General features: G+C 44.1%; 1 protein-coding gene across 1 annotated transcript in view; it reads right to left on the bottom strand.

The window, feature by feature from the left end:
* Positions 1–24,477, bottom strand: part of kmt2a (lysine (K)-specific methyltransferase 2A) — a gene marked incomplete at its 5' end in the record, with an annotated part of 36,435 nt that overhangs the window by 9,376 nt on the left and 2,582 nt on the right. The window contains 23 exon segments of the mRNA XM_080508837.1: positions 1–147; positions 253–413; positions 557–635; positions 717–828; positions 1,021–1,179; positions 1,279–1,416; positions 1,518–1,612; positions 1,730–1,944; positions 4,089–4,162; positions 4,382–4,492; positions 5,460–5,636; positions 5,926–6,110; positions 6,324–6,437; positions 6,523–6,643; positions 6,938–7,039; positions 8,789–8,935; positions 9,056–9,292; positions 9,435–9,508; positions 9,615–10,288; positions 10,401–10,629; positions 11,814–11,991; positions 12,570–15,922; positions 16,037–16,109. Coding sequence (XP_080364963.1) covers positions 1–147; positions 253–413; positions 557–635; positions 717–828; positions 1,021–1,179; positions 1,279–1,416; positions 1,518–1,612; positions 1,730–1,944; positions 4,089–4,162; positions 4,382–4,492; positions 5,460–5,636; positions 5,926–6,110; positions 6,324–6,437; positions 6,523–6,643; positions 6,938–7,039; positions 8,789–8,935; positions 9,056–9,292; positions 9,435–9,508; positions 9,615–10,288; positions 10,401–10,629; positions 11,814–11,991; positions 12,570–15,922; positions 16,037–16,109 — 6,955 coding nt within the window.

Raw genomic sequence — 24,477 nt, 5'->3', positions numbered from 1 at the left:
CTGGAGATGGCATGGGCTTGGGGCCCAAAGAGCGCTGACATGGGGGGTAGCTGGGGTGTCGGTTCCTGGTGTAAACCCTGAGCTTAGGTGTGTTGGTGGGTGAGAGGGTGTCAGAGCGTCTTGGTGATTCAAATGGATCAGGAAAGTCTAAATATGAAAACGGGTGATATTTAGTTTTTCTTTCAATAGATAATAATCTCATTGATGGTAGCAATTGTAGCATATCAAAACTCTGGAAGGCCAGCACGTTACCTGTTAGGGGAGGTGGACTGTGTGCTATTGTGCGATTCTCCTCAGGAACCATCATGTTCTTTATTTCAGACTCAGCCACAGGAGGGTGACAAACGAGGATCCTGCATGTGTATACACAGCGCTTCCGAGCGTCCAACGTACTCCAATACACTCTTGAGCACCTGGAGAGAAACGAGTTACCTTAGATTGGCTTCTCTTACTTGGCAATTTCGGTTTCTTCAGGCCCAAAACAAATCTGCTTTAGTTGTAGAGGGAATAGAGATTCATAAAATTTGAAATAACAAAACAGGAGAAAACTACTTACTGATATCCCACAGGAAAGAGTTTGCGTTTGCAATCTGAAAGTTCAGTCAGGATCCCCAGACAGTCAATGGTCAAGGAGCCTGGAACGGTGATGATAGAATCATTTAAATTATGCTGGTAATTAATTGTACTGACCACCATTCACCAGCAAGTTAACTTACCAATCATCATATGAACATTTTCAGGTTCAAGTCCTGCCAGCCACTTCCTCCTGAGACTAATCCCCTCCAGGTCTACGAGAATCCTGCGGGTCACCTCAAATCCAGACACCACCTAAAGAAAGAGTACACAAGTAAAAAATTAATAACATCAAGTGACACTTTCTGAAAGGGTTCATTGCACGAGACACTTGCACAGATTTTAAAGATGAGCCAAGTTTCAAGCTCCTGGGTCTATTTTGCCCCATGGTGCGCTCTAAATGTACTAATGACTATTTAATTATACAGCAAAAAAAAGAGTCATTACTTCTCCTTTGATCAGGTCCCGGTGCTTTGGGCAGTAGACTTTCTTATCTTCCAGGAAGACACAGTGGCATTGGCGAGCGCACATAAAGTGGTAGTTACTGGTGCAAGAAGTGAGGCAGCAGCCAACTGTGGCCCCTTGCTTTTGACACTTCTCACAGCGCTGAACAGAAAACAACAGATTTTAGGACTCTGTGTGAAATTTTAAAAAAAGCATACATAAAAGAAAGGAGCAGGTGAACGGAAAAGTATTGGGCCGTACCAGCTGCTTTCCCCTGAGAACAGCCATGTGAACATTTTTCAAGGAGCCGTCATCATCTTCAAACACCTCAGCAGACCACAGCGCACAGTTCACATGGGCCCACTCATTCTGACCGATGTACAAGAGCCTGCCACCCTCCTGAAACAAAAGAAATATATTTTAAAAAAAAACCAGTGGTGTTGTAAGTCACACACATTCATCTTCCCGAGTGTAAAAGTTGAGAATTGCTATTGACTCACGTTAGTGTTCTCGTCTCCATATTTGAGACACAGAACACACTGTCTGTTATCAGTCACGCCTGGTGGAGGCGGGAGCTCAGGGCTGTCTTCACGATCTGAAGAGAAAACATCAAACCAAACTTTGAGTATGCCTTTAAATAAATCAACAGCACTGGCTTGATGTACAGCTACACACATATATATATAAGCTAAATATATGTGGTCCGTTTTACCAGGTAGGAGAGGGGGTGGTGGGGGTAAAGAAGGAGGCAAAGGTGGAGATGAAGCTGGGGAATCTGGTTCACCGGGTGTCTTGGGCCGGGGCGCTGGGATAATCTTTTTCATGAACTGGGGGTGCTCAGCACGGGAAAGCTCCTGTCTCTCCTGCCACTGAGCGTAGTTGTGATCCAGGGACGGCGGCAGCACAGCGTTGGGGAGGAGCCCACTGCTAGGAGACAACGGCACACAAACACAGACGCTATCGACTGACGACCTTTTAATAGCAAATGTACTCGGGCAAAATGTTTAGCTGTGGTTTTCCCATAGCAAAAGCCCGAGGGCAAACAACAGAGCAATACCAGAGCACTTGGAAGACAACAAATCATTAAGAGGGTTTACAACTTTTAATGGAGCCAAACGACTCTGCCATCAAACCACAGATATAGGTAGAATCGTAACAACCTGTGCTTTTCTGAAAGCCAGTTCAAGAACATGAATAATGTGGTTTAAAAAAAAACAAAAACAAAAAACTTAAAGTTTGGTCAACATTAATTAACATATTTATTTTGCTCAGAACCGCAAACTTCTTCGTACACCAGGGAGGCGGCATGCAACCTGGGGGCACTCCAGTGTGCCTGTTTTGTGTGACATTTGTCGAGTTCACATTGTTGTACCGTACTCTACCCCCAACACTCAACTGGGCCTCAAAACTGCAGGTGTGAGAGAGACTGAGAATAGACATCAGAGCACAGATCAATCCAGTGGTGGGTACAGGATCCAGTGCATGGATCATTGGCTTCCTTTGCTTGAATGCTGATACATAATGCAATCATTTAAACTGACACGTAAGCCACAAATAGGCCACAAATGTGAATCAAAGGACCTCAAAGTGAAATGTGACACTTGTGGTTTGAATCCCACAAAGCCTGCAGTGGAGGCAGAATAAATGGTCTGGGAAAGTTGACAGCTAATTATGAACTCACAGGGTGAATAGTGAACGGGTGAAAATGAGAGAGTGTGAACAAGGGAGTATCAGGAAAGCCTCAGTAGGGAATCTATGAATATCCAATATCCAATATCCAAATCTAACAAAACAACAGTTGGGGGACAGTGAGGTTTAAGTTAGACTGTTTAGCTGTTGTTGAAGGTTACATGATATTTCACAATGGTTTTAACCAGAAGGCTTCATCATGCAAAGAAGAGGTCGTATATGAATACAATCTAATAATACTTGATTCCCTTCGGGGCCACGGCGAGCTGAAAGTGAACTGGGGAATAAGGAAAACTGGGATGAAATTAAATCCAAAATTGATCTTTAGGGGTTTTTGTTTTTTTTCATGCAGGAAAGAATGTTGTGCAGTTATAAACCTCAATCCAACAAGTATGGGGCCGCATTTCTTCACCAAATTTAAAGAAAGTCATTACCACATGACAGGATGCTACACGATGACACATGAACCTGTCCCAACTTTTTGGAAATATTTACTCTCATCATATAAAAATTTTTAAATATATTTATTCATGTAATGTTAAATGAATAGATGAAATGCTTTAATTTCTGAATGTGTTAATATCTGTTATATTGTTGATGTGAATCAGGTTCATCTTTATATCATCTTAAACTTTTTAAATTATGACTGGCAACACCGTTGAGCCAATTGGAGATAAACTTTATCTAAGCCTGATGAGCTGTCAACTAATCAGTGTTGATTAACTGTTTTTGTCAATAAAGACAACATATATTTTAATAATCACACTGTAATGGTTTTTTGGTTTTTTTAAATCTTTTTTCCCTTGAGAAAGCATTTTCGTTGTGATCGCCTCATCAGGTCACACTACGGTCAACAAAGTCTGACTATAATCGGTCTGGTATTTTCACTACATATTACAGTACAGTCAGCCCACACATTTTTATAAATATTAGTTCACTGCTTTCTGGTTGCTTCCTATAGGAATATGATGATACAGCTCCTTTAAGAGAAACCACATCTTAGTCTTCATTTCAATAATTATAGAGCAGTAGTTCTGAAGAAGTGCTGTTCCCCAGGGTTTTTGGGACAGCTCGCATTACAGAAGTATTAAAGTCAAATTTTCTTCTCTGTAATTACAAACATAACTTGAACTACAAGTTTAGAAAACAATGGTACGTCACAATCGTCACAATAATATTAAAACTGACAAAACAGCCTGCTGGGAGGCTCTGATTCAACGCTGACTTCCAGGTTTTATGATTACAATTTTAAGCATAAAAAAACAACAATAGTAATAAAATCGTGATCTTCTGTTTTTACGCCTCTTATGCAACTGTAATGAGTTTCTCAGATCACACACTGGACACCATGTAATCATATCACCTCATGTATTTGCACTCACTTGGCAGAAACTTTTTGTCTTTCCCAGAACCTGGACTCTTTCACTTTGAACCATGGGAAGATTCGGTCCATTTGCTGTAACAGAAAAAAAAAGCTAAATATTTAATGAAGTTTCCACAGTGGCTCATTCAAGCACTCGCAAAGAGCTGAATGTGACAAAACATACTGTCACATGACTTTATGAACTTTAAACTGTAGTGATGACAAATAATCTCTGTTATCACTGTGACTAAGTATGAGTTTCACTGTACTTCTCCGGCGTCTCTAGTGGTGCTGTTGATTCAGGATTCTTACCCGAATGAAGAAAGACTTCACCATGCTGTTGGCTTTCCTGCTTTCAGGCTGGCCTCCATCACCATTGATGGCTGTCTGAATGATTCGTGCGATGTCGTCACTGAACTCCAGCTAGGGGATAAATGCAGATGCAGACGGAGATCGTTAAAACTGTGAAGTGCTGATGGAGGAGGGGGGGGGGGGGGGGCATACTGATGCTGTCTGTACTGTCAGATGGAATAGGGCAATGTATGTCCACAGATTGAATGGTTCATTTTATAGTTTGAGTTGGCTAATGCTCAGAAATTACAATTTATTCACTGTGTCTATCATGCATTCAAAAAAGCAGCAAACCTTGGATTTGGGTTTCCTTTAGGCATAAATATATACTGTTGACTGATGTTACACAAATATGCAAGATATTGCATTAGGCCTATACATGAATTATGCATGGATGTTGGTTTCCATGCATTCTCAATAAAGCCACGGAGAATAAAGAGAGATAGGTGGGGGGAAACAGAATTTATGATGATAGTCTTTGGAACATTGATTAAAATGTATGTCCATGTCAGCCTCTGGATCATCATGTTATTTGTAGTTAACTACATTGTAACATTATGATCCTCTAAAAGCATTTAACAGGTGAGAAAGTGGTTCAAATTATGATAGAAGTACTTAGCAGTTGCTGCTTCAAAGTGATTACTTGTTTTTAAAGCCATGTTAATGTTTTTGGCTGATGTATATTCAAGTACCAATATAATATTCTTGTAAGAAGGGCTACAGGTGGTCATCTCATTATCTTCCCTGTGTTTTCTATGAGTACACGTCCCTCGAATGGGCTCAGGCTGCAAGACCCGACAGACCCATTATCTCATGCTGAATCCTGAGATTAACATTCACTACTATGAACCTGGATCAAGTTATTGGAACAAACTTTTCATGACGTTTATCCACTTATAATCTGTTTTCCTCTGGTTAACTTGGATGGATGACGAACGTGTTCTCAATAATGTGCTGTAAATGCGTTCACACACTTAGTTTAACTATACACTTAAGAATTCTCACAGTAAACAAGCAGTGATACTCCAAAAATACTGACCAATGAATTGTAACGGCCTTGGTCCATCTTCTTCTCAACAGACTCCAGGTCTGGAGGGGAGTCACTGGGAGGTGTGGGAGGGACTTCCGTCAGGACGGGAGGATCTGGGCCCTCTGGGGAACGACGTGATGGAAGACTCTCCTCCGTCTCTGGATTAAGCTCTGGAGGCTTCACCGCCTGTTGCAGAATAAAAAGGTAAAGCTCTGGCCACTGTGTTAGATAAGATGAGGCCGCATCTCAAATGGATTTATTCCACGGTGTACAGGTCTGTGCCTCTTAGGCTTGATCAAAAAGGTTGACTCGTTCGTCGAAAAACCTGTCTGTCTCACAATACTTAAAAGGACGTGAAGTCTGCTATTAATAAAACTAAATCATACGCCAAAACCTCCATTGTTAAACTAAACAAATGTTATCAATATGGCAGCACTGACACCGGATGGTTACAGTTTGGACATGCGCCTCTGACCTGTCTGTAGCGTAGCAGGTGCGTGGATGTGCGGGAGTTGAGCAGTGCAGTAAGAACATGGCGAATGCAACTCTGAAGCTTCCTCTCCAGGGCTGTCCTCCACTCAGCTGGATGGCGCTCGGTACATTTGGTACACATGTAGGCAACACTCTCTGGCAGCTTCGACAGCAGCTCATACATTTCATCTGAGGAGCGGGGAAATGACAGGTCATTATTGCTCCCATTATTACCATTATTGCCTTTCAGCATCTCATTGGCATGACAGTACTTGCAGGATGGCCTGTCAATCATCTGCTCAGTGACAAATGAAAAATGACAAATGAAGTGCAATACGCTGCTGGAAACTAAACTCAAGAACCTCTGGCTTCTTCTGTGAGGCTCGTCTTTGTCCTACCAACCTGTAAGATTTTCACACTTGGCATGAACCCAGTGGTTGCAGCGACCGCACTCCATCATCTTGCTGTCGTAGTCGTCGTCGTCGTAGCACTTGTTACACAGCGGGCAGAAGTTCCCTGAGAGCAAGGATGATGAAAAGATGTTTTGGTCACTCACTGCAATGGTGCATTGCATTCACATTTTGTTGTGCTTGTTGCGCACCTTTAGCAAAAAGTTTGGCACAGTCATGACACATGGAGAAATCATGCGACCATTGGGCGTCCCAGGACTTCCCAGGTTTTGTGGCTCCACAACTCTTACAGCGCACACACTTGGTGCAAACCTAAGAATAAAAGGGACACAGAGAAAATTGTGACTTGCCAAGAACATGACAAGCAGTTGCTTAAAGAACAGAAATGGCGTCGAAGTGGAACAGAAGTAAAACGTCTTCATAAATACAGCGTCTGAGAGGGCACGAGGATGAAAGTGGCACTTTCTCAAGAGGCTAGGAAATGTGTGAACAAAGGGAGGTGTAGGAGAGAAATATGTGAACATAATGTACTGACAGAGCTGTGAAAATTACATAAAGGTGAGAGGGTGGAAGTATGTTATAAGGAACAGTGGTGCAAATTCATACCCAGACTCGCTTCTTCTTGGTGGGTCTGGTAGGGTGATTGGGACCCAGGCACTCCGGGTGATAGCTGTTGCGGCACTTATCACACTCTAGCAGCTGCTGCTGCTGCAGTTACAAGGACCAAACGTGAGATGCAGTTGTGTTAATCCCCCAAAAATGTCCACGCAAGCCAAACACAGTTTTGCTTAAATGAACGAGTTGTACACACCGACAGTCACAAGAATATGACCACCTGTTTAATATGTGCTTTAAAAACAGCCCTGACCCATCGAGGCATGGACTCAACTAGACCTCAGGATGTGCACTGTGGTATTCGGTATAAAGACGCTAGCAAGTTCTTAAAAGCTTTGGAAGTTGTGGGGTGGGTCTTCTTGTTTCTGAGGAAATTGGGATCCCGTCAACACCTAAAAGTCGTGCTTCTCAAACCACTCCTGAACCATGTTGCCTTCATGTCAACCTGCTGAAAGACGTCACTGCTCTCTCGACACACCGTTTCCATAAAAGAATTACACGGTCTGCAACAATGTTCAAATAGCAACATCCACATTAGGTGGTAGAAACCAAAGTTTCTCAGTAAAACGTTACCCAGGGCATCACGCCACCTGCACAAACACCTACTGTTGCCATGCCTTCGCCAGGTTAACCATGCACCTGCTCATTTTTCTGAAAGTTGCTGGGACTTTTGCCAGTGGTCAGCAGAAGCACCCTAATCGTTCTGCTGCTATGCAGCCCCATACAGAACAAACGGTTACCAGAACCATCATACATCATTTTGAGCTATATAGTTAGCGTTCAACCGCAGTGTTCAGTATCATTTTCATTTTCAAATTAATTAAGATGGACAGAACATCACAGTATATTCAATTGACGATCAGGGTATCTTATGGGTTATATGCAGATTTAACGACACTGCTCACTTTGGTTTATGGTTGGCAGAGATTTCAGTGGTGGATGAACATCATTATCAAGGTGATGAAGCTATAATGTGCACAGTATTGAGCTTTATCTTCCAGGGTGTTGAGACATCCTCTTAAGTGGGAACGGACGTCAAGTTTTTTTTTTAACAGCCCTGGGTAAACACAATTAGCCAAGGTAACATTTTCAGAACACACTTAATACGCTGCAGTGCCTTCTTGTTATAGCTCTGCTGCCATTCATAAAATCGAACAATAAAATGTCATGGACAACTTAACAACTGTTTCACGAGACTTCCACTGGATATCTGTCCAGTAATTAACCATTGCATAGAGTTAAAGGTGCTGTAAGTAGAATTTTTATGATCCACAGCACAAAACGTCTGTGATATAATGAATATACATCTACAACAGTCTGACAAGCCAGAAGTCTCACCAGGAGCTACAATCTCAGGCTTTTAAGTCTCTCTCCATTGTGAAATCAGAGTGCCGGAAACATGGGGGCGTTTCTTCGTGGGAGATAAAAGCCAATCAAAGTAATGATTTGCACTGAGCTCTTTGGGGGAGACATTTTTTTGGGAGGACTACTTGAATCTAATCCATTCCCTCAGCTTCCCCTGCTTCTGCCACTGAATGACCAACAAGTCCATACTGCTTAGTAACATCTACAGACACTTGATTGTGTCATTTTGTCCAAATGTATTTATACAGCATTTGAAAAATTACACATATTAAAGACAACTAGTGCATTGTACCCAGGGCTGGAGTTAGAGAATAAAAGTATTGCATGAGTCCAAAAAGCTGATTAAATGCAGTCTTCTGGCAAGACAATCACGGTTTCCCTACAGTGACGATTCCCAGTCTAAGCGTATTGTCAGCCTGAACTAAGCTCTTTTAATGTACGGCATAAAAACACAGCAAATCATACTGAACGTCTTACTTTAGTTTTCTGATGCTGGCGCCCACAGGCCTGGCAGTATCTGCATCTTCGACAACACCAGTTTTCAAACTGCTCCTGGAGAGGGCGCTCTGACTCCCCCAGGCAAAAGAGATGAAACGGTTCACAGCACACCTGACAGAAGACAAACTATAGACAAAGAAAGGGGGAAAAGGGGGAGAAAGATGACAGAATGCAAGTTCATTTGTTGTTTGACAAAAGGAAAGTGGATAACAAAAAGCTTTTGACAAAGCAGCCATTTATTTTTACCTCAACATTTCCACTGCTTGCACATAAGAAGCAGAGCACCCTGGGCGTGACAGGCACAGAAGTGAGCAGACTGAGGCCACCAGCCTCCCACACTTTCTCCACATCATGGTCCCTTTTGAAATCCACTCTGATACGATGCACTCCGTCGCAGGGCGCTCTGGACTTCACCTGGCCCCTAGTCGAGGGAGTGCTTAGCCAGTTTAAAGTACTGCTGCTGGGGAGTTTAGTGGTCAGCGGCTTCTCGCGTTTATCAAACAGGAAGTGGGAAACAAGAGAAGAATGACAATCCTGTCAGTACAGTAAAGTATAAAATGTGGTCAAAGATAAGGTGATAACAAATGGAGATTAACAAGATGTATCTTTGACAGGGACCTCTTACCTTGTCTTTTGGTCTTTGCTTCGGAGACAGTGGAAGAGGGCGAGAGGTTGGCTTCTTCATCTGTTTTGAATCAACTTTAAAAAGAGGAAAGGACATGATTTTCAAGTCGGGTGTCAACCACGTGTAAACTGTTCATTAGTGTCAAATAAAGCCTGGACCAACATATGAGCAGCCTCCTACCAGTATCTGAAACTGTTGTGGTGGAGCTCTGTTGGAGAGATGAGTGGGGCTGGGGTTTCTTCTTGGGGTCGCTCACAGAAATCTTGGGAGAGGCCTCCTTTTTTGACGGTGCCTGACTAGAAAGTGGCCGCTGTTGCTGTTGTGAGGTCTGGTGAGACTGCGTGGACTGGGAGGGCGAGTTTTGGCCGGACGATGACGCCGAGGAGGACGAGGAAGAGGACGAAGAAGATGACGAAGTGGAAGAGGATGAGGTGGACGAGGAAGCCGGTGTCGACTGCTGTGGTTTGTGCACCTTTTTAGGGGCCATGCTGCTCGTGCTGGAGAGCTGTCTGGGATCTGGCGTCAGGGCGGGAGACGGAGCCTGGGCTGGGACTGTGCTGGGATCCTCAGGGGGTTCGGGTGGGTCAGGGGACGATGCAAGCATTGGAGATGATTGATTTGACTTTTCCTCTCCTGGTTTTAAAGGAGGAGTTTCACTCTTTCTACGGGTCGGCTCCTCCTTGGGTGGGGCCGGAGAAGACTTGGGGCCAGACTCCGAATGTGGTCCTTTTGCCAGATTGACGCCGTCCTTCCTTTCAGACAGCCTGTTCTTTTTCTTGTCCTTCTTCCCTTTCCCTTGCTTTTGAATGAACATCTTTGAGGGCATCCATTGCAAATTCTGACACTTTCTCATCCTGCAAGCAAGACATGCATCGAGTTAGCGTTTTCTTTTCTGAAATGCATCAGTCCCTGACTTACAGTCGAAGTACCATGATTAGCTCAAACAGCTCATTAGATATCACTCACTTGCAGCATTGCTTCTTAATGTTTCGTCCTCCAAACTTGGGTTTGTCGAGACAGTTGGTACACTCGCCACAATCCTCTGGGACCTGGCAGCCTGAGCACTGACCACAGCGCCGCGACCGACGCCCCTTCTTGGGAGGAGCTTCCTGAACAGCCTTTTGCCGTGTCTCCCGCGGCTTTAAGGGAGGGGACTGAGGCTCTGCCTCTTCTGAGCCTGCTACTGATGACTTGTCTGTGGAAAAAGATCCATCATATTTTGGTGTCATAAATATTGGCACAGACTAAAAAAGAATGACTGACACCGCAGGGTGTAATCCTGTGATCCATTGTATAACAAATGCTGGGCAACAAACAAACACTCTCAGACAATGATTGAACAGATGAAAATCTGCAACCGTGGCTTGTCCGCAAAAAAAAAAAAATGAAATTAGCATAATGTACAGTTTGTGTTTTTACTCAATCATAGTCAATAAGAATTATTTAAGAATTTTGGGGGTAATTATGGGCTTTGTGAAATTGTTTTAGCTATATTTCAAGGCAAACAAATGTTTGCCAAGACCTGAATAAGCAGTCATGGGAAATGGTAATTGAAACTATACTCCAAGCTTACTATTTGCATATGCCCTTTGTTTTGTTTTGTTTTGTTTGTAACATGTGAGCTACTTGCTTTACAGCTGAATACAGCATGATTTTAGCTTTTTCCATATGCATTTCAGCAGACAACAATACATTACATTTGACACAAGTCTGTATGTTTAAAAAAAACAAAAAAAAAACACTTTATACAGAATTGTGGAGCATGTTACTGGAGCTTCTAACTGTTTCACCCTTGTTGTGTTGCTGTGCTCATTATGTTCCATAAATCAGTTTGTAAGCATGTTCTGAAATAGACTACACAAATTAAAGGAATACAAATTTCATCATAAGTGTTAGTGTTTCCCTTCTGTAATTTGTGTTACTTGAGAAGTATTTTCATGTCGAGTACAGTTTGGGAATAATTCAAGATTATTATCATTCTTTACACTGTATGTTGAAAAACATATTTGATCATTTTTAATTTTCCTTAACATGTGTCTTTATTCCAGTACAGCAACAACAGTTAAAGTCAAAAACCAGATGAAAAGATCTGTTAACCTTTTGAGCTAAAACAGTATTATGAGGTGTGTGTGCGTGTGTATGTGCACGTGTACGTGCATCTGTAAATACAAATGCATTTTTCCCTTACAAAGGAGGATAGAGCAACCCGGGCCTTTCATAGCCACTGCGTCATCATGCATCAGCAGCTAGATTATTACATGGGATTCACTAAATTTGAGTAAACTGCTATTTTATGTGATTCTCTAAATTCTGTAGTCAGTCTCATAGACAGTAAACCCATAAGCAAGTCAAATGAGGAGTAAGAAAAGTATTCCTCACCATCATTTCCCATGGAAGATAGGATTTTCTCTCTCTCCTCCCAGGGCAAGGCACTAAGTGTGGGCATGTCATCAGGGAACACTGCCCGATTACGGCCGAGAGCCACAGCTGCACGACGGCATACATGCTTGATGCGTGGACCACGGACTGATGCTTCTGACGAGTCGCTTTCTTGACCCTGCTCACAGACACACATCACCCAAAAAATGACAAAAATGTTTTAAAAACCATCTTGATAATAACAAATATAGGGGGAATCATGAACCACCACAAATGTACAATGTTCAGGTGTTTACTATGGCTTTAGGATTTATGTGTGTTGAACCCAAACAACTTGCATTTCTGATCAAAATGCAATAATAAAGAAGATGGTTAAGTGGTAAAGGAGGAGGGTAGTAGAAGCTGCCAATGAGCAGTGCCTGTCTGTACACAATTGATCTTTAGATTAACAGCAGAAGAACAGAAAATATTCTGTTAAAGACACAATACTTTCCAAAGCAGAGTCAGTGCTGCTTTCTGCATAATGAATGAAGCAAACAGAATTCCCCTTAAGTAACACCCTCTGTGGGACTTTCCTCTTATCAAATTTCAGTCTGAGTACAAACACAGGTTTCTATTTATAGCAAACCTTCACAGCATCATGTCAAATTCACTTGCTTGCGGCTATATGATGAGAATGAGAGCGAGAAGCAAGAACGGCTTTTTATGTTCAGACTTCAAATCTGTAAAGCCAAGGCATGAATGGGAAAGACTGACCTGAACCTTTGTCTGATCAGCAGGCTTCATTTTATTCTTCTTAATCTCGTAGAGCTGGGCTTTTGCCTTCTTCAGCAGTCCAACTACCTGCTTATCAGTCACAGGATGTTTCTCTGCTTGTGACAACATTGATCCAAGAGAGGAGACAGGTAGCTGTTGTCTACCCGGCTGCGCAGGAACGCTTGTTGTCGGTTGAGTAGGAGTGCTTCGTCTTTCCTTTTCCCCGTCCTCCGTTTCTACACCTTTCTCAGTGGGTCGGACTTTCTTAGGCAGACGCCCCTTAGCAATGGACGCGGGAACAGCGGCGTGAGGCCCACGTGGGTCCGAGGAAGTGGTGTCAGAAACCATGTCAGCTGATGTTGATTTTTTTCTCCCTGGAGCCTTTTTTGAAACAAGAGACGAGAGAGGACTTTCGGAGTCTCTCCCATCCACAGTAAACAAGCTGGAAGGTGCAGTGGGAGAACCATCCGGTGTGGAAACCTTACTTCTTTTCTCCAAATCTTTCCTCCCTTCCCTCTTATTTTCCTTCTCTTTCTCTCGGTTTTTCTCAGAATCCCTTTCTTTTTCCTTTGGAGCAGGTTCCTGGGGAGCTGACAGGCTTTTCTCTTTCCCTCCTTTCCCACCTCCTCGCCCTGTGTCCTGGGCACCGGAAGGAAAAAGAGGGAAAAGTGGGGAAGAAGTGGATGATGTAGTTGACAAAGGAGGTGGATTACCAGCAGCCCCTTTTCTACTACTATCAGGTGTTGCTTGTGAGGCAAGACCCCGAGATACTGTTGAAAAGGTGCTGAAAGGAGCAGGCGTTAAGGCACTAGTGGCTACTGGACTTGCAGAAACCCCTGGCAAGGAGCTGGGGTTACTAGTGGACGCAGAGCCTGTCAGCACAGATATCTCAGAGGCGCCTTTCCCCACAGACATCTGACCCCCTATTTGGCTGCTGCGTCTGGTCATTGAGTGGGATGGAGACCGTGGATTTCCTCGAAGTCCTGTGGAGACCAGTCGTTTTCTGCGACGCGAGACTCTGCTGGAGCTTGAGGATGTCTGGTGTGGGGAAAGAGAACCAACACTGCTCCCAGAAGATGACTGTAAGGTAACAGACTCAAATATCCGAGAGTGAGCCTCGCTGGGTGTGAAGCGTGGAGCACGGAGCAATGGACTGCGTTTCTGGAGTGGCGTGTCAAAACGGGACGATGGTGGATGTTGGTGATGGGTGTGGGTGTGAAGAGGGGCAAACAGACGAGTCCCTGTCGCCGCTCCACTGCCTGGTGCAGGAAATGCAACTGGAGCAGCTCCACCTGCTCCGCTAACACTTTGGGGCAGCAACCCCACATCTTCAGGTGTGAGAGGGGGAGGGCGAAAATTGTCGAATATGGGCTTGCGGATGAGACCTTCCTTGGCATATTTAGCAGAAGAGAAGTACTGGTGCCTCGGATGGGACAGTGATGTCCAGCGAAAGGTGGGCTCTCTCAAAATTGAGCGACTCCGTTTATCCGACAAGCTGGATAGCACTGAGGGTCCGGGCAGGAATGGCGGGATGGGGTGAGGCATCCACGAGGACTGAGGGTGGTGTTCACTGACGGCAGCTGTACTGGAGGAACCTGACTGGGGGAGTTGTGGTGGGGTGAGGAGAGGGGGAGGTGGAGGTGAAGATGAGGAAGAGGCTGTGGATGAAGCTTGCTGGGAATTTACATGTGTGGAGGAAGGCATCAGCACTCCTGTAGGAGGGCTGATGATTGGCTTTTTGGGCCCGGTAGGGAGAACCTCTCTCACCCTCTGTTTCTGACTCCCTCGACCAACTCCCTGTGCTCTTCGGCCTTGTCGACTCCTCTCTGCCAAGACATGCTCTGGCTCTGGCTCAGATGGGGGAGAGGGAGGCCGTGAGCTGTGTAATAGGTTGGTCTCCCTCTCTCCTTGTGAGGACGGAGAGTGATCTTCTGGCTCTGACAAAGCCTGCGTGCCCTCAGAGGCCTGGGAGTCACATGACGAGTCATCCAAGCTTGGGGTGCTGGACCTGGAAGACTCTGCAGAAGAGAGCTGGGAGGAATGCTGCGACATAGCACTTGAGCCGCACGATGGTGCGCTACTGCTAAATCGCCCATTGGGTGCATTGTTGGTGTTGCTATTAAGCAGACTGGCGGCTGTAGATGGAGCGGAGGGGATGGGGGCAGGAGATGGAGGTGGGGGCAGCAAGTCAACTGGAGCAGTGGTACCAGTGCTAGTGACAGCAGTTGTCGTGGGAACAACGGGAGAGGGGGAAGAGGATGTGGTTGAGGCGGGTTGGGCAGATGTGGAAATAGTTGAGGGAGTCGATTCAAACCGGGCCATCTTAGTATGGGGTGGTGGAGCTCCAAAACTGCCCTCATCTTCAATGAAGCGCTTGGGGGTTTTGATGATGCGTAGAGAAACAGTGCTGACCACAGGCATGATGAACTGCCGGATGTTCTTCAGTGGGGTCTTCCTGATACCAGCTTCAATAGATGCTACCCCACTGCCTCCAATGGAACCTGCCTCTTTCTCCATTCGCTTTTGCGCTCCTTTCTTCGCTCGCTGCAGCAGCTGTTTAGCTATGGTTGCGTCAGTGCGTTTTGAAGGGGGGACGATCCTGACCGGCTTTCGATGTCGTGGGCTTTTTCTCAGAACCACAGTCCTGCCTTGCTTGGAGGGAGACGGGGAAGCAGGTGGATTGGAAGAGTCCTGGTCCTCAGCGCCATCCACGTTCCTCAGCACTGGCCGCTGAGGTGTGTGTGCTTCTGTGCTTTTGTCCCCGCCTCTGACTTTGAAGGCCTTGTGTTTCCCTTCCCCACATTCAACGGAGGTAGAAAGCTGTGCAGCTGCCGCGGCTGCTTCAGCTTTGAGCCGCTCTGCTGAAGGCGGCCGCCCACGCCTGCGTCTGGGTACACCCGGCAAAATCTTGAGGTGTGACTTGAGAGGGGCGAGTTTAGTCTCTGTCAGTCGCTTCAGGTTGGTAACTTTGGATTTGGGAAGCTTGGCCTCAGTGTCGTGTGGCTGGGCAGAGCCCACTGGCAGCCTCTTGGCGCCCTTTCTGTCCTTTTCCTCCTCTGTGTCCATACCCAACTCAAGCCCGGCCTGCCGACTGTCATCACCTGCTGCATGGCTGCTCGTACTCCAAGCTTTTTTACTGCTTGAAGATGGTGGTCGGCCTCTTCTCTTTTCCCCAGTGCCAGGTGGCCTTCCAGGTAGCCTTTTCACCTTCTCTGCTGGCCTTTCAGAGCCCTCAGGCTTTTCTTGTGTTGGGGATGGAAGGGACGAGGGGGAAATTAAACTTGCAGCAGCTTTCTGGGCAGTGAGTATCCGTGGGGGACGGCCTCTGGGCTTTTTCTCCTGTATCGGTGGACCTGTGGATGATAAAAAAGAGCAAAGTCAAAGCATTAAAATACCATAAAGTAGTATACATCTGAAGACATACATTCCTCATAAAGCTTATTGAATATTACTTTTTGATCATTTACCTGAAGAAGTTGTTGAAGGGCTCTGTATTCGCTTCTGTTCAGTCACATTTTCGAATCCTTCAAATGCCTCTTCCTACGAAAACAGGAAAAAAACGATTGTATGTTTAGTATGTTTGTGATGTTAATTATAAGATCTGGAAAGAGCTGGTTAGCAGGAAATATTTATAGAATCCATACAATACATAATTGTCAGATGGCCTAGATGCACAACACTTGAGTCATTGTTGAAATCAGACTGAGATGAGGACTGCTGCTTCAAAGGCATAATGCTGTGCTCAATATCACTTTCACCTCTGGTATACTCCGGTGCTCTCTGGTATGACAAATTGGAGAAGGTTCAAACCACAACAGAATACTTGAAGTGGAAAAATCCAAACCTTAAAGGATGACTAAGGCATTCTGCTCCCTGGAGGGGCAACAAAAAACACCTAAAATCTATATTACCATGCCTGTTCCTGTTAAGATACAACAATCATTATACAAGCTTCAATTCTCTCAGCGATGCACAATAATAAGCTCAAGGTGAAGGGCATTGACTCATAAAGACAATCTACTTACAATGCTTCTCATGACATGTTGATATTTTGTAACATCTGGGTGAAATATATCTGTGAACTCTAAGAATTCACTTTGATAGGTCAAGAAAATATGTAATGAACTATACAAGTCACATGAACAAAATGCACACAAGTCATTGGCCTCGTGCCTCTGCAGAGCTTTGAGATGTGTGACTGGGAAATAACAAGGATGATTAACATCTTCAGGATTCTCTGTGTGCCACGACTTCTTGCAATCAATGTGTTTAAGAGTGGAGGTGAGCATGTCATTCCATCATGTTTATTTATAGCAATGTGTGGGGATGCAGTTGGAAGTCTTGCTGGCCCAGTTTGTAGAGCAGCTGCAATGCACGCTACTACACGCAAACTAATTTGCACCAGCTAAGAGTTACACATACACACACCCTGGCCCAACTGAATGTGACCCACACAAACACATACAATAGGATCTAATCAAAGAAAATAAAAAGCAATAATGTGCGCTGCAACACTGTCTTTCAAGTCGATGCTGCTGTTCATCCTGGCGGGCAGTATTAATCCCATCACACATTGTGTAGTACATTCCAGCATCTAATTTCGTTTTGTGCTTCTCTGTCCTTCAGTCCTCTCACGGTGATACCAGCATCCTCTCCTCTCTGAGCAAGATGCTGCTGGGTTGGTGCAGTTGCAGAGCGGAGGGGGGCGGAGTACCAACGGACGCCACTGACTCGCTGTGATAGTGCGAGTAGCAGTCAATGACATCACAGCACGCGCCGTTCGGGGCAAGTACACGGAGCAGACTGCGAGCACCTCCATGCGCGTGCTCTTTCAACTACATAAACACCTCAGGTGTACACACGTTATGAGATGGAAGTAAGAAAATGAACAAACAAAACGCGCCACCTTGTGCGTGAATTGCGCGGCAAGATGTAAACAAGCAACAGAACACCGACGTGAAGATGCGGGGGAGGGGAGCACAGACAACACAAGCAAAGCAAAAAAAAAAAAAAAGAGGAAAGGAGGAGGGTTGTGGGAGGCGGGAGAGGAGGGGAGAGGTGGAAGGGGGGGGGGGGGGGGGGGGGCAAGGAAGCAGCATCTTGACCACATGCACCAACAACAACAGAGGGAGCACAGCCGTCTCTTGGGAGCACCGAGGATAAAAGGGGTTCGGGTTTTCAACATGCTCACGCAGAAGCTTGCCAAATCCCAATCTAAACAGGCCTCCCACACACGACAAGGCTCCCCTTTCCTCCCCCTTATTCCTGCTCTCTGCCATGCTCCCAAACACATATTCAGTCACTCACTCATTGCTTGCTCACTCGCTCGCTTCCCGCCCACCGGCTGCCAAGCACTGAGCAGCAGCGTGTGAAACACAAGGCTCACCATGAGCTCAATAGTAGGGCAGGCACAGGGAGGTAACTTCAAGAAGTAAACAAACATTGTAGTAGATTACCAAGGTAAGGTTACTGACTGTTCTACCTCGCTTTGCAAAATGCACAAAATAAAAAAAAAGTTACCACCAAGACCCGACATTCTCTTCTTTGTTTTTTTTAAACTCAGGTGTCAGTAGTAACCAAGACCTCCATTTGTATTTTTTTCTGGAGCAGTTATATTTCATCCTGCTCCAGCACATGTCATTTAAGTAATTGGCACGTACATTACATGATATAAATCACTCAGGAATCAAGAAAAGAAAAAAAGAGACCAATCTGAGTCACAGTGGAAGCAACCTTGTTATTTTCAGGAGGTGTGCGGGGACTGTCCCTGACAGTCATTAGACGGATGAGAATGTGGTTTGAGGCACATTTCTCTGTATCATTCTGACACAACTTGTGCTCTCTGGGACTTTTACAGTCTTTCAGGCAGCATTTAGGAGAAACCAAACTGACATCAGACATATGGTGGATGTTCTTGAGGCTTGAAATATACTCCCAAAAAAAACGTACTCCTCACTAAACGATTGTTCATACCATATACAACTTTACTTGACCATTGATTATGTAAACCTTACTTAATTTTAAAGCAGTTGCATTCGCCTTGACAGGTATGAGTTAGAGCTGAAGACTGAAAATAGAGATAGTAGGTGCAATAAATACTAACAATCCTCTAAAACTGAGCATAAAACCAAACAAAATCATAGAAGTAGAAAAGTAAAAGCTGACATCGATCACAAAAAGGTATCATAACCAGTCGACCATGAAAGTGCTGTGCAAAATAGACAGCAAAACAAGGGGCAAGAGTGTGAATGAAGTAGAGCAGTGCAATCCCAACATGCAAAGGTGAGTAAAAGACCGTTGTGAAATGTGCCTCGGATTTGCCAAGACATTCAAGTGAAGCCAATCTGGCTAATGTTCACAGGCACAAAGCAGGAAAAGCTTGAGGTCCTCTCACGAGCGCTGGTGCTCCCCCAGGGTGGTCCTGGACCGAAGGTTGGGAATAACAACTGCAAATCATACCCAGGTGATTTAAGTTGCCTAACCTTGAGCTTAACACATATACTCACAATAATTACTGACAATAATCCAATTCACATTTTTCGTCCAGTTGTACATTTTCAACTGCAAGTAGGACTCAAGCCTCGACTCCTCTCCAGTGGAAGTCAATAGAATTACACCTGATATTGACATGGTTGAAAAGTGAGATTAAAGTTTGGAATGTTGCAAATTATTTTTTGCAAAAAGCCCAATTTTTAAAAATATTTTTAAACAGTCATTAGGGTCCAAGCACTGACAGTGCATGGGATCATACTGAAACCGTAGGGATTATAATTCGATATCATTGGCTACTTTTACCGACACAAATATTCCAACATTTGTGCTTTGAAATGCCTAACTATGAAGAGATGTAAAGGTTGCTTCAGAGAGTTGAAAATAGAACATACACAAATTATGTTTTCCACCAGGAAACAATGTTACCAATTCTAAGTTTGTTGAAGGTAAAAGCCTCAGGAGGCTCATTTAATAAAATCAGTCTGAATACTGAAGGAATGACGAGTCAACTCGAATTAATTTAAATCTCCATCTGATGTGCAGGGAAATGATTCACCAAAAACATCCCCAAAACTAACCAACACATTTGCAATAAGCAAACGTAACCATTATGTTTTTTGAATAGGTTTTTAACTGTGCTAGTTTATTCTTATGTTGTGTAAATAAAAAATATTAAACTGGAGGTATTGCTGTTCACACAGTGAACAGCCCTCTGTCTAATATAATAGAAACTGTTGTGACTCATACAATTTTGGAATTTTTTTTGTAATACATACATATTCTGGCATTTCTTTGACAATAATTTGCATGAGTCAGGATTGTAAGAAATGATATCCAAACATGCAGTGCATAACTTTTACATTAGTCTTCTGTGAGTGTGATTAGATACAACAAAGTAGAAACATAGAAACGTCAATCCGTCTCCATCTTGACCTATTGCAGTACTGTTTCAATAAAACAGTAGATACACATTTTTAATTACGATTGCATAATATTACCAGGACGTAACTGACCTCCACTGATTAGGGTTCAACAAAATTTAGCATGAGACGAAAGCGAGCAAGTTGATAGGATGACACAGTTGATTTAGTTAAAACCCCAAGAAGCCTGGTTCTGTGTTTTGAGCACTCTGAAATAGCGTGCAACGGTATGACTGCAACATAGTTTTAGGCAGAAATGTGTATTTTGGTTGTGCAGCTATAAAATCCGGGTGTCCAAAATATATTTGGGTGGCATCTGACGGTGGGTGGCCGGGGCCATGTGATTAGATTTTGCTTCTTAAAAGTAAAATACTTTCTTTTATGTCTGACATCTTTACTGATGCATCCTATAACCTCTCTTGCTTTGTTTAAATGTTACCTTTCATTTTCTTTTAAGGTAATGACTTCTTTTCATCGGTGATGGTTTTTACATGTATCTGACTCACCTCACTGCACGTGCTTGTTTATGCCCCCTGTAGTTGACACCTTGCTTCTATCTGCATCCCTAAAATGTGCACCTGTAGACTCTGAACTCTCTTTATTATCATTTTATAAATTTTTAATTCTACGCTTATTTGTTATCTGCATGCCACCTATAGCAAAGTCCTAAGACCTCAGTATGTCACAGTCACACATACTTTCAATTGGTGAGGGAACAAGCATGCTTGTCAGTACTTATATCAAATCACGATCTTCATAGCAAAGACAATTTTATTCTGTGCGGATTCTGTATATATAATTCCACAGCATCTTGGAAAGGAAATCCCTCTCAAGGGATTCGCCCATATGGAAGTCGAATGAGCTGGTCCAGTCACTATAGATAAGCGGCAGCGCAGCCATGTCTTGGTTCGATTCTGGACGGTAAAGCTCTTCTCTCCGTTTCAGCATTTGAAGGCATCAAGATGAGTGAGAGAATTACGGCCCAATCAGAGGCCGCCTTTCAAAACCTAAGACTTGAGATGTTAATTTGCTAAATTATGGTGAAAAAAGATGGATTTAGCCTAAATTAGATGGTGACAAGTAGTGATGGCCATTATACACATATTTTAGACAGCTTTCAGTCAGCAGGCCACTATTTTTTCTGACATCTTTTTTGAAAATTGACCATCCAAGCTGGATAGCTCACTGCCGAAAACACTGGCTTGCAACTGTACTAGTGTACAAGTAAGTAAAGTTTTTACCCACAACGAGCAGTGTGTGCCCAGTTTAGGCTCAACTGGCCAGTGCAGCGATCTAAAAAACCAGATGTGCACAGTGAAATAAACAGTTTAAGTTTAAGGCAAGAGGTTAAGCAGTATTGTAAATAATTCAGTGATGAAAGTATGAGAGTATGTAGAGGCTTTACACTGTGGCTTCATATGCGTATTCTCAGAGGACAAAGACATTTGGGAAGAAACAGAGCTCAAAATCAAGTTTAGAAATTCTGCCAGAAATAACCTAATTATCTTATATTAATAAATCAGATACCAACACCTCAGAAAACTAGCAATACAACCAACAACACACACAAAAGCAAAGGTGAAGAAATCCAAATGAGTCAACTCCATCAATGTAACAAGCACAACTCACTGGCAACCATGGGCACTCTGGCTTAGGTGATCATGAAACTTGGACAATATTACAGTGTTTGGGTTGAGGATTTCAAGAAATCTAGAGTAGTGATGGCCTAGAGGTTAGCGAAGTGAGCTTGTAACCTGAGGTAAAATCTTCCTGAAGCTCCAACTGGTCATGTTGCATCAGGAAGGGCATCCAATGTGAAACTTGAGTCAAATCCAACATGAAGATCATATGATCTACTATGGTGACTGCAGAAGCAGCCACAATGTACCAACCCACGAGCAAGAATACAGTGCAGTTACAAAAACTACGTTTAGGTTATTTTATTATCAAATGTTGTGTTTTGATAACTTTACACTTTAATGATAAAGGGACTTCTGCTCGACCAGACTCAACACACTTCCCACGTTAAGCAAACTTACATGCCAATGTTGAGAGCCACCATGAAAAGGTGCTCATACAGCTTTGGGAGAAACCTTGGGTGCAGTGTCTTGCTGAAGAAAGGACATGTCAACACATGGACAGGATGACATAGGAGATCAAACCAACAATGTTTGGGTCGAGGCTGATTGGAGGACAACCTGTCTAACCATCTGAGGCACCCCAATAAACCCCTTCATATATGTGTACACATGAAGCAGTCTCTCTTCACAGAGGCTGCCGTGCTAGACCTTACCAGTTCTTTACTGGAACCCAAATACAGGAACAAAACTTTAGATAAAGACTTTGGTGTATCCTGGCCCCTGTCAAATAATACTAAATAAGGGACTGCAAGAAAAGCAGTATACATATAGTTACATTCTGTCAAACTTCGACAAAGTTACCACTAAAATCTCACACAGTACCTAGAAATTACTCATGTTACCATAAGAAAGCACTAGAACAAGTAGCAAAAATGGAGGAAATGTGACTCATAGCTGGGGGAACTAATGATAATATATGTGAAGTCAGTCACATTGAAGTGAAGGGACACCTCTTAAAAAACCGTACTTCCAGACTAGATGTGGAAAAAAAACTTTTTTCTTGACACATTCCAGGAAGCTTCTTTCTTGGATTTACTGTAGACACTATTCCTCATCCCTTCCTGGAATGTAACGTGATGAGCTCATACCCCTATGTGCCCCTCCAATGACACATCTGCTCAGAAAGGCCTCAAGTGAATTACAGTGTCACTGTTTTATGACCCCTGTCAGACCACAGCAAAAGGTGGGCATTTGTTTTTTCCAAGTGTCCAAACACTAAGTGCAACTGTTTCACACGGGCTCGACAACACACAAACCAAAACAAACAGTTTCCCAGGTGGGATACCTTGTGTTCCTACACCTCACATGTGAGGCGACGAAGGCAGTCAGTTGACAAAGACAGAGTAATTGGTGCATGTACACGGTATGTCTCTTACTTTGACACAAATGTACAAAGAAACAGTCACACAGCCTGGCAGGGATCCACGAACAGGCATACCCCCCTTACACAACCAACAGGCAATGTGAATGGAAGTTTTAATCAAAATAAAACAAAGAAGACACGCCTACTCATGATTGCAATAAAGGACAAAGTCTGACACACACACACACACACACACACACACACACACACACACACACACACACACACACACACACACACACACACACACACACACACACACACACACACACACACACACACACACACACACACACACACACACACACACACACACACACACACACACACACACACACAAAGTAAGAAAGACGACACAATTGCCGCCTTTCTCCCAGTCAGGCAACTCCTAAAGCAGAGGTGAAAGCTCCTTGCCCGCCTGCTGTAGCAGAATAAAGCCATGGATGGGAGGGTCTGTGACTAATTCTCCACCCAGCGTTGTCCCATTCGGAGGAGGGGGGTCGCCCCGCACCCTTTGATATCCCTGCCTGCACTCTTTCAGCCGCCCGCACTTTGTGAGAGCTAGAATAAAGGCAGACACAAAGCTTCCTGCTCCAATCCACACGCTGTCTCGGGGATGGGTAAGCGGGTGTTGGGGGGTGAGGAGGGGGTCTTCGATTTAAATAGGCCAAACACCTGCTGGACTGAAGCCCCTTCCGCTCAAGCACACCATTTCTCTCAAACCAGTGAGGCAAAGAGACATTTAGGTTGATACGTCTATTCAGCTGCATTTTTGTATGAATGATTAAACATTGTTAATAATATGTGAGGAGCCAAATGGATGAAGCAGGAGGACATATATAATGGGCCGAGAAGAAAAAAATCTAAATGAGCCAAATGTCTTATTTGTGGTCAGCATAATTGGGTAGGAGTTCGTGGGTTGTTGCAGTCACACATTGACAAAAAAGTCAACATGGACTGCACTCAGCACTAAAACGAGAAACAACAATTTGGCTGGATCAAGAAAATGTATTCCCTCCACACATACAAAAGATAATAAACGCCTTCATTTGGACAGCAACAGCCAACAAGCACCCTTTTGAGCCACCCCAATAGGCTTAGTAATCCATTCCAAAGTGGCAGCTGTCAGAAGAAAAGTTGCTCTGCCTCTCAGACAGCGTTGTGTGCGTCTGAAGTGGATTTGGGGTTTTCTGCCTGGATGGAAGAAGGAGGGGTGGCTGAGTGTCCGGCTGCTGCTCTGTTCAGGGTCGCCCTGTGAGCTCAGCAGGCTGCAGTGAGCCTGAACAATCCTGCCCCGGTCTGGTAAGATGAGCACTACGCTGCTCCTCAATGAAATCACCACTATGTCCACAACTTCCATTGGCTTCAGGCTCTGTGGGGATTTAATGGTGCGGTCTGTTTCCACACATCTCAGAAACCACTATAGCCTAATTCTCTGAAGCATTGTTTCGAGTGGTCATTGGTCTATAAAGATCATCTTCCACATGAAGTTA

This window comes from Blennius ocellaris (assembly GCF_963422515.1).
Source record: "Blennius ocellaris genome assembly, chromosome: 2".
Lineage (NCBI taxonomy): Eukaryota > Metazoa > Chordata > Actinopteri > Blenniiformes > Blenniidae > Blennius > Blennius ocellaris.
Note: the sequence above shows the minus strand (reverse complement) of the source record. Positions and strands in the feature narration are given on the sequence as shown.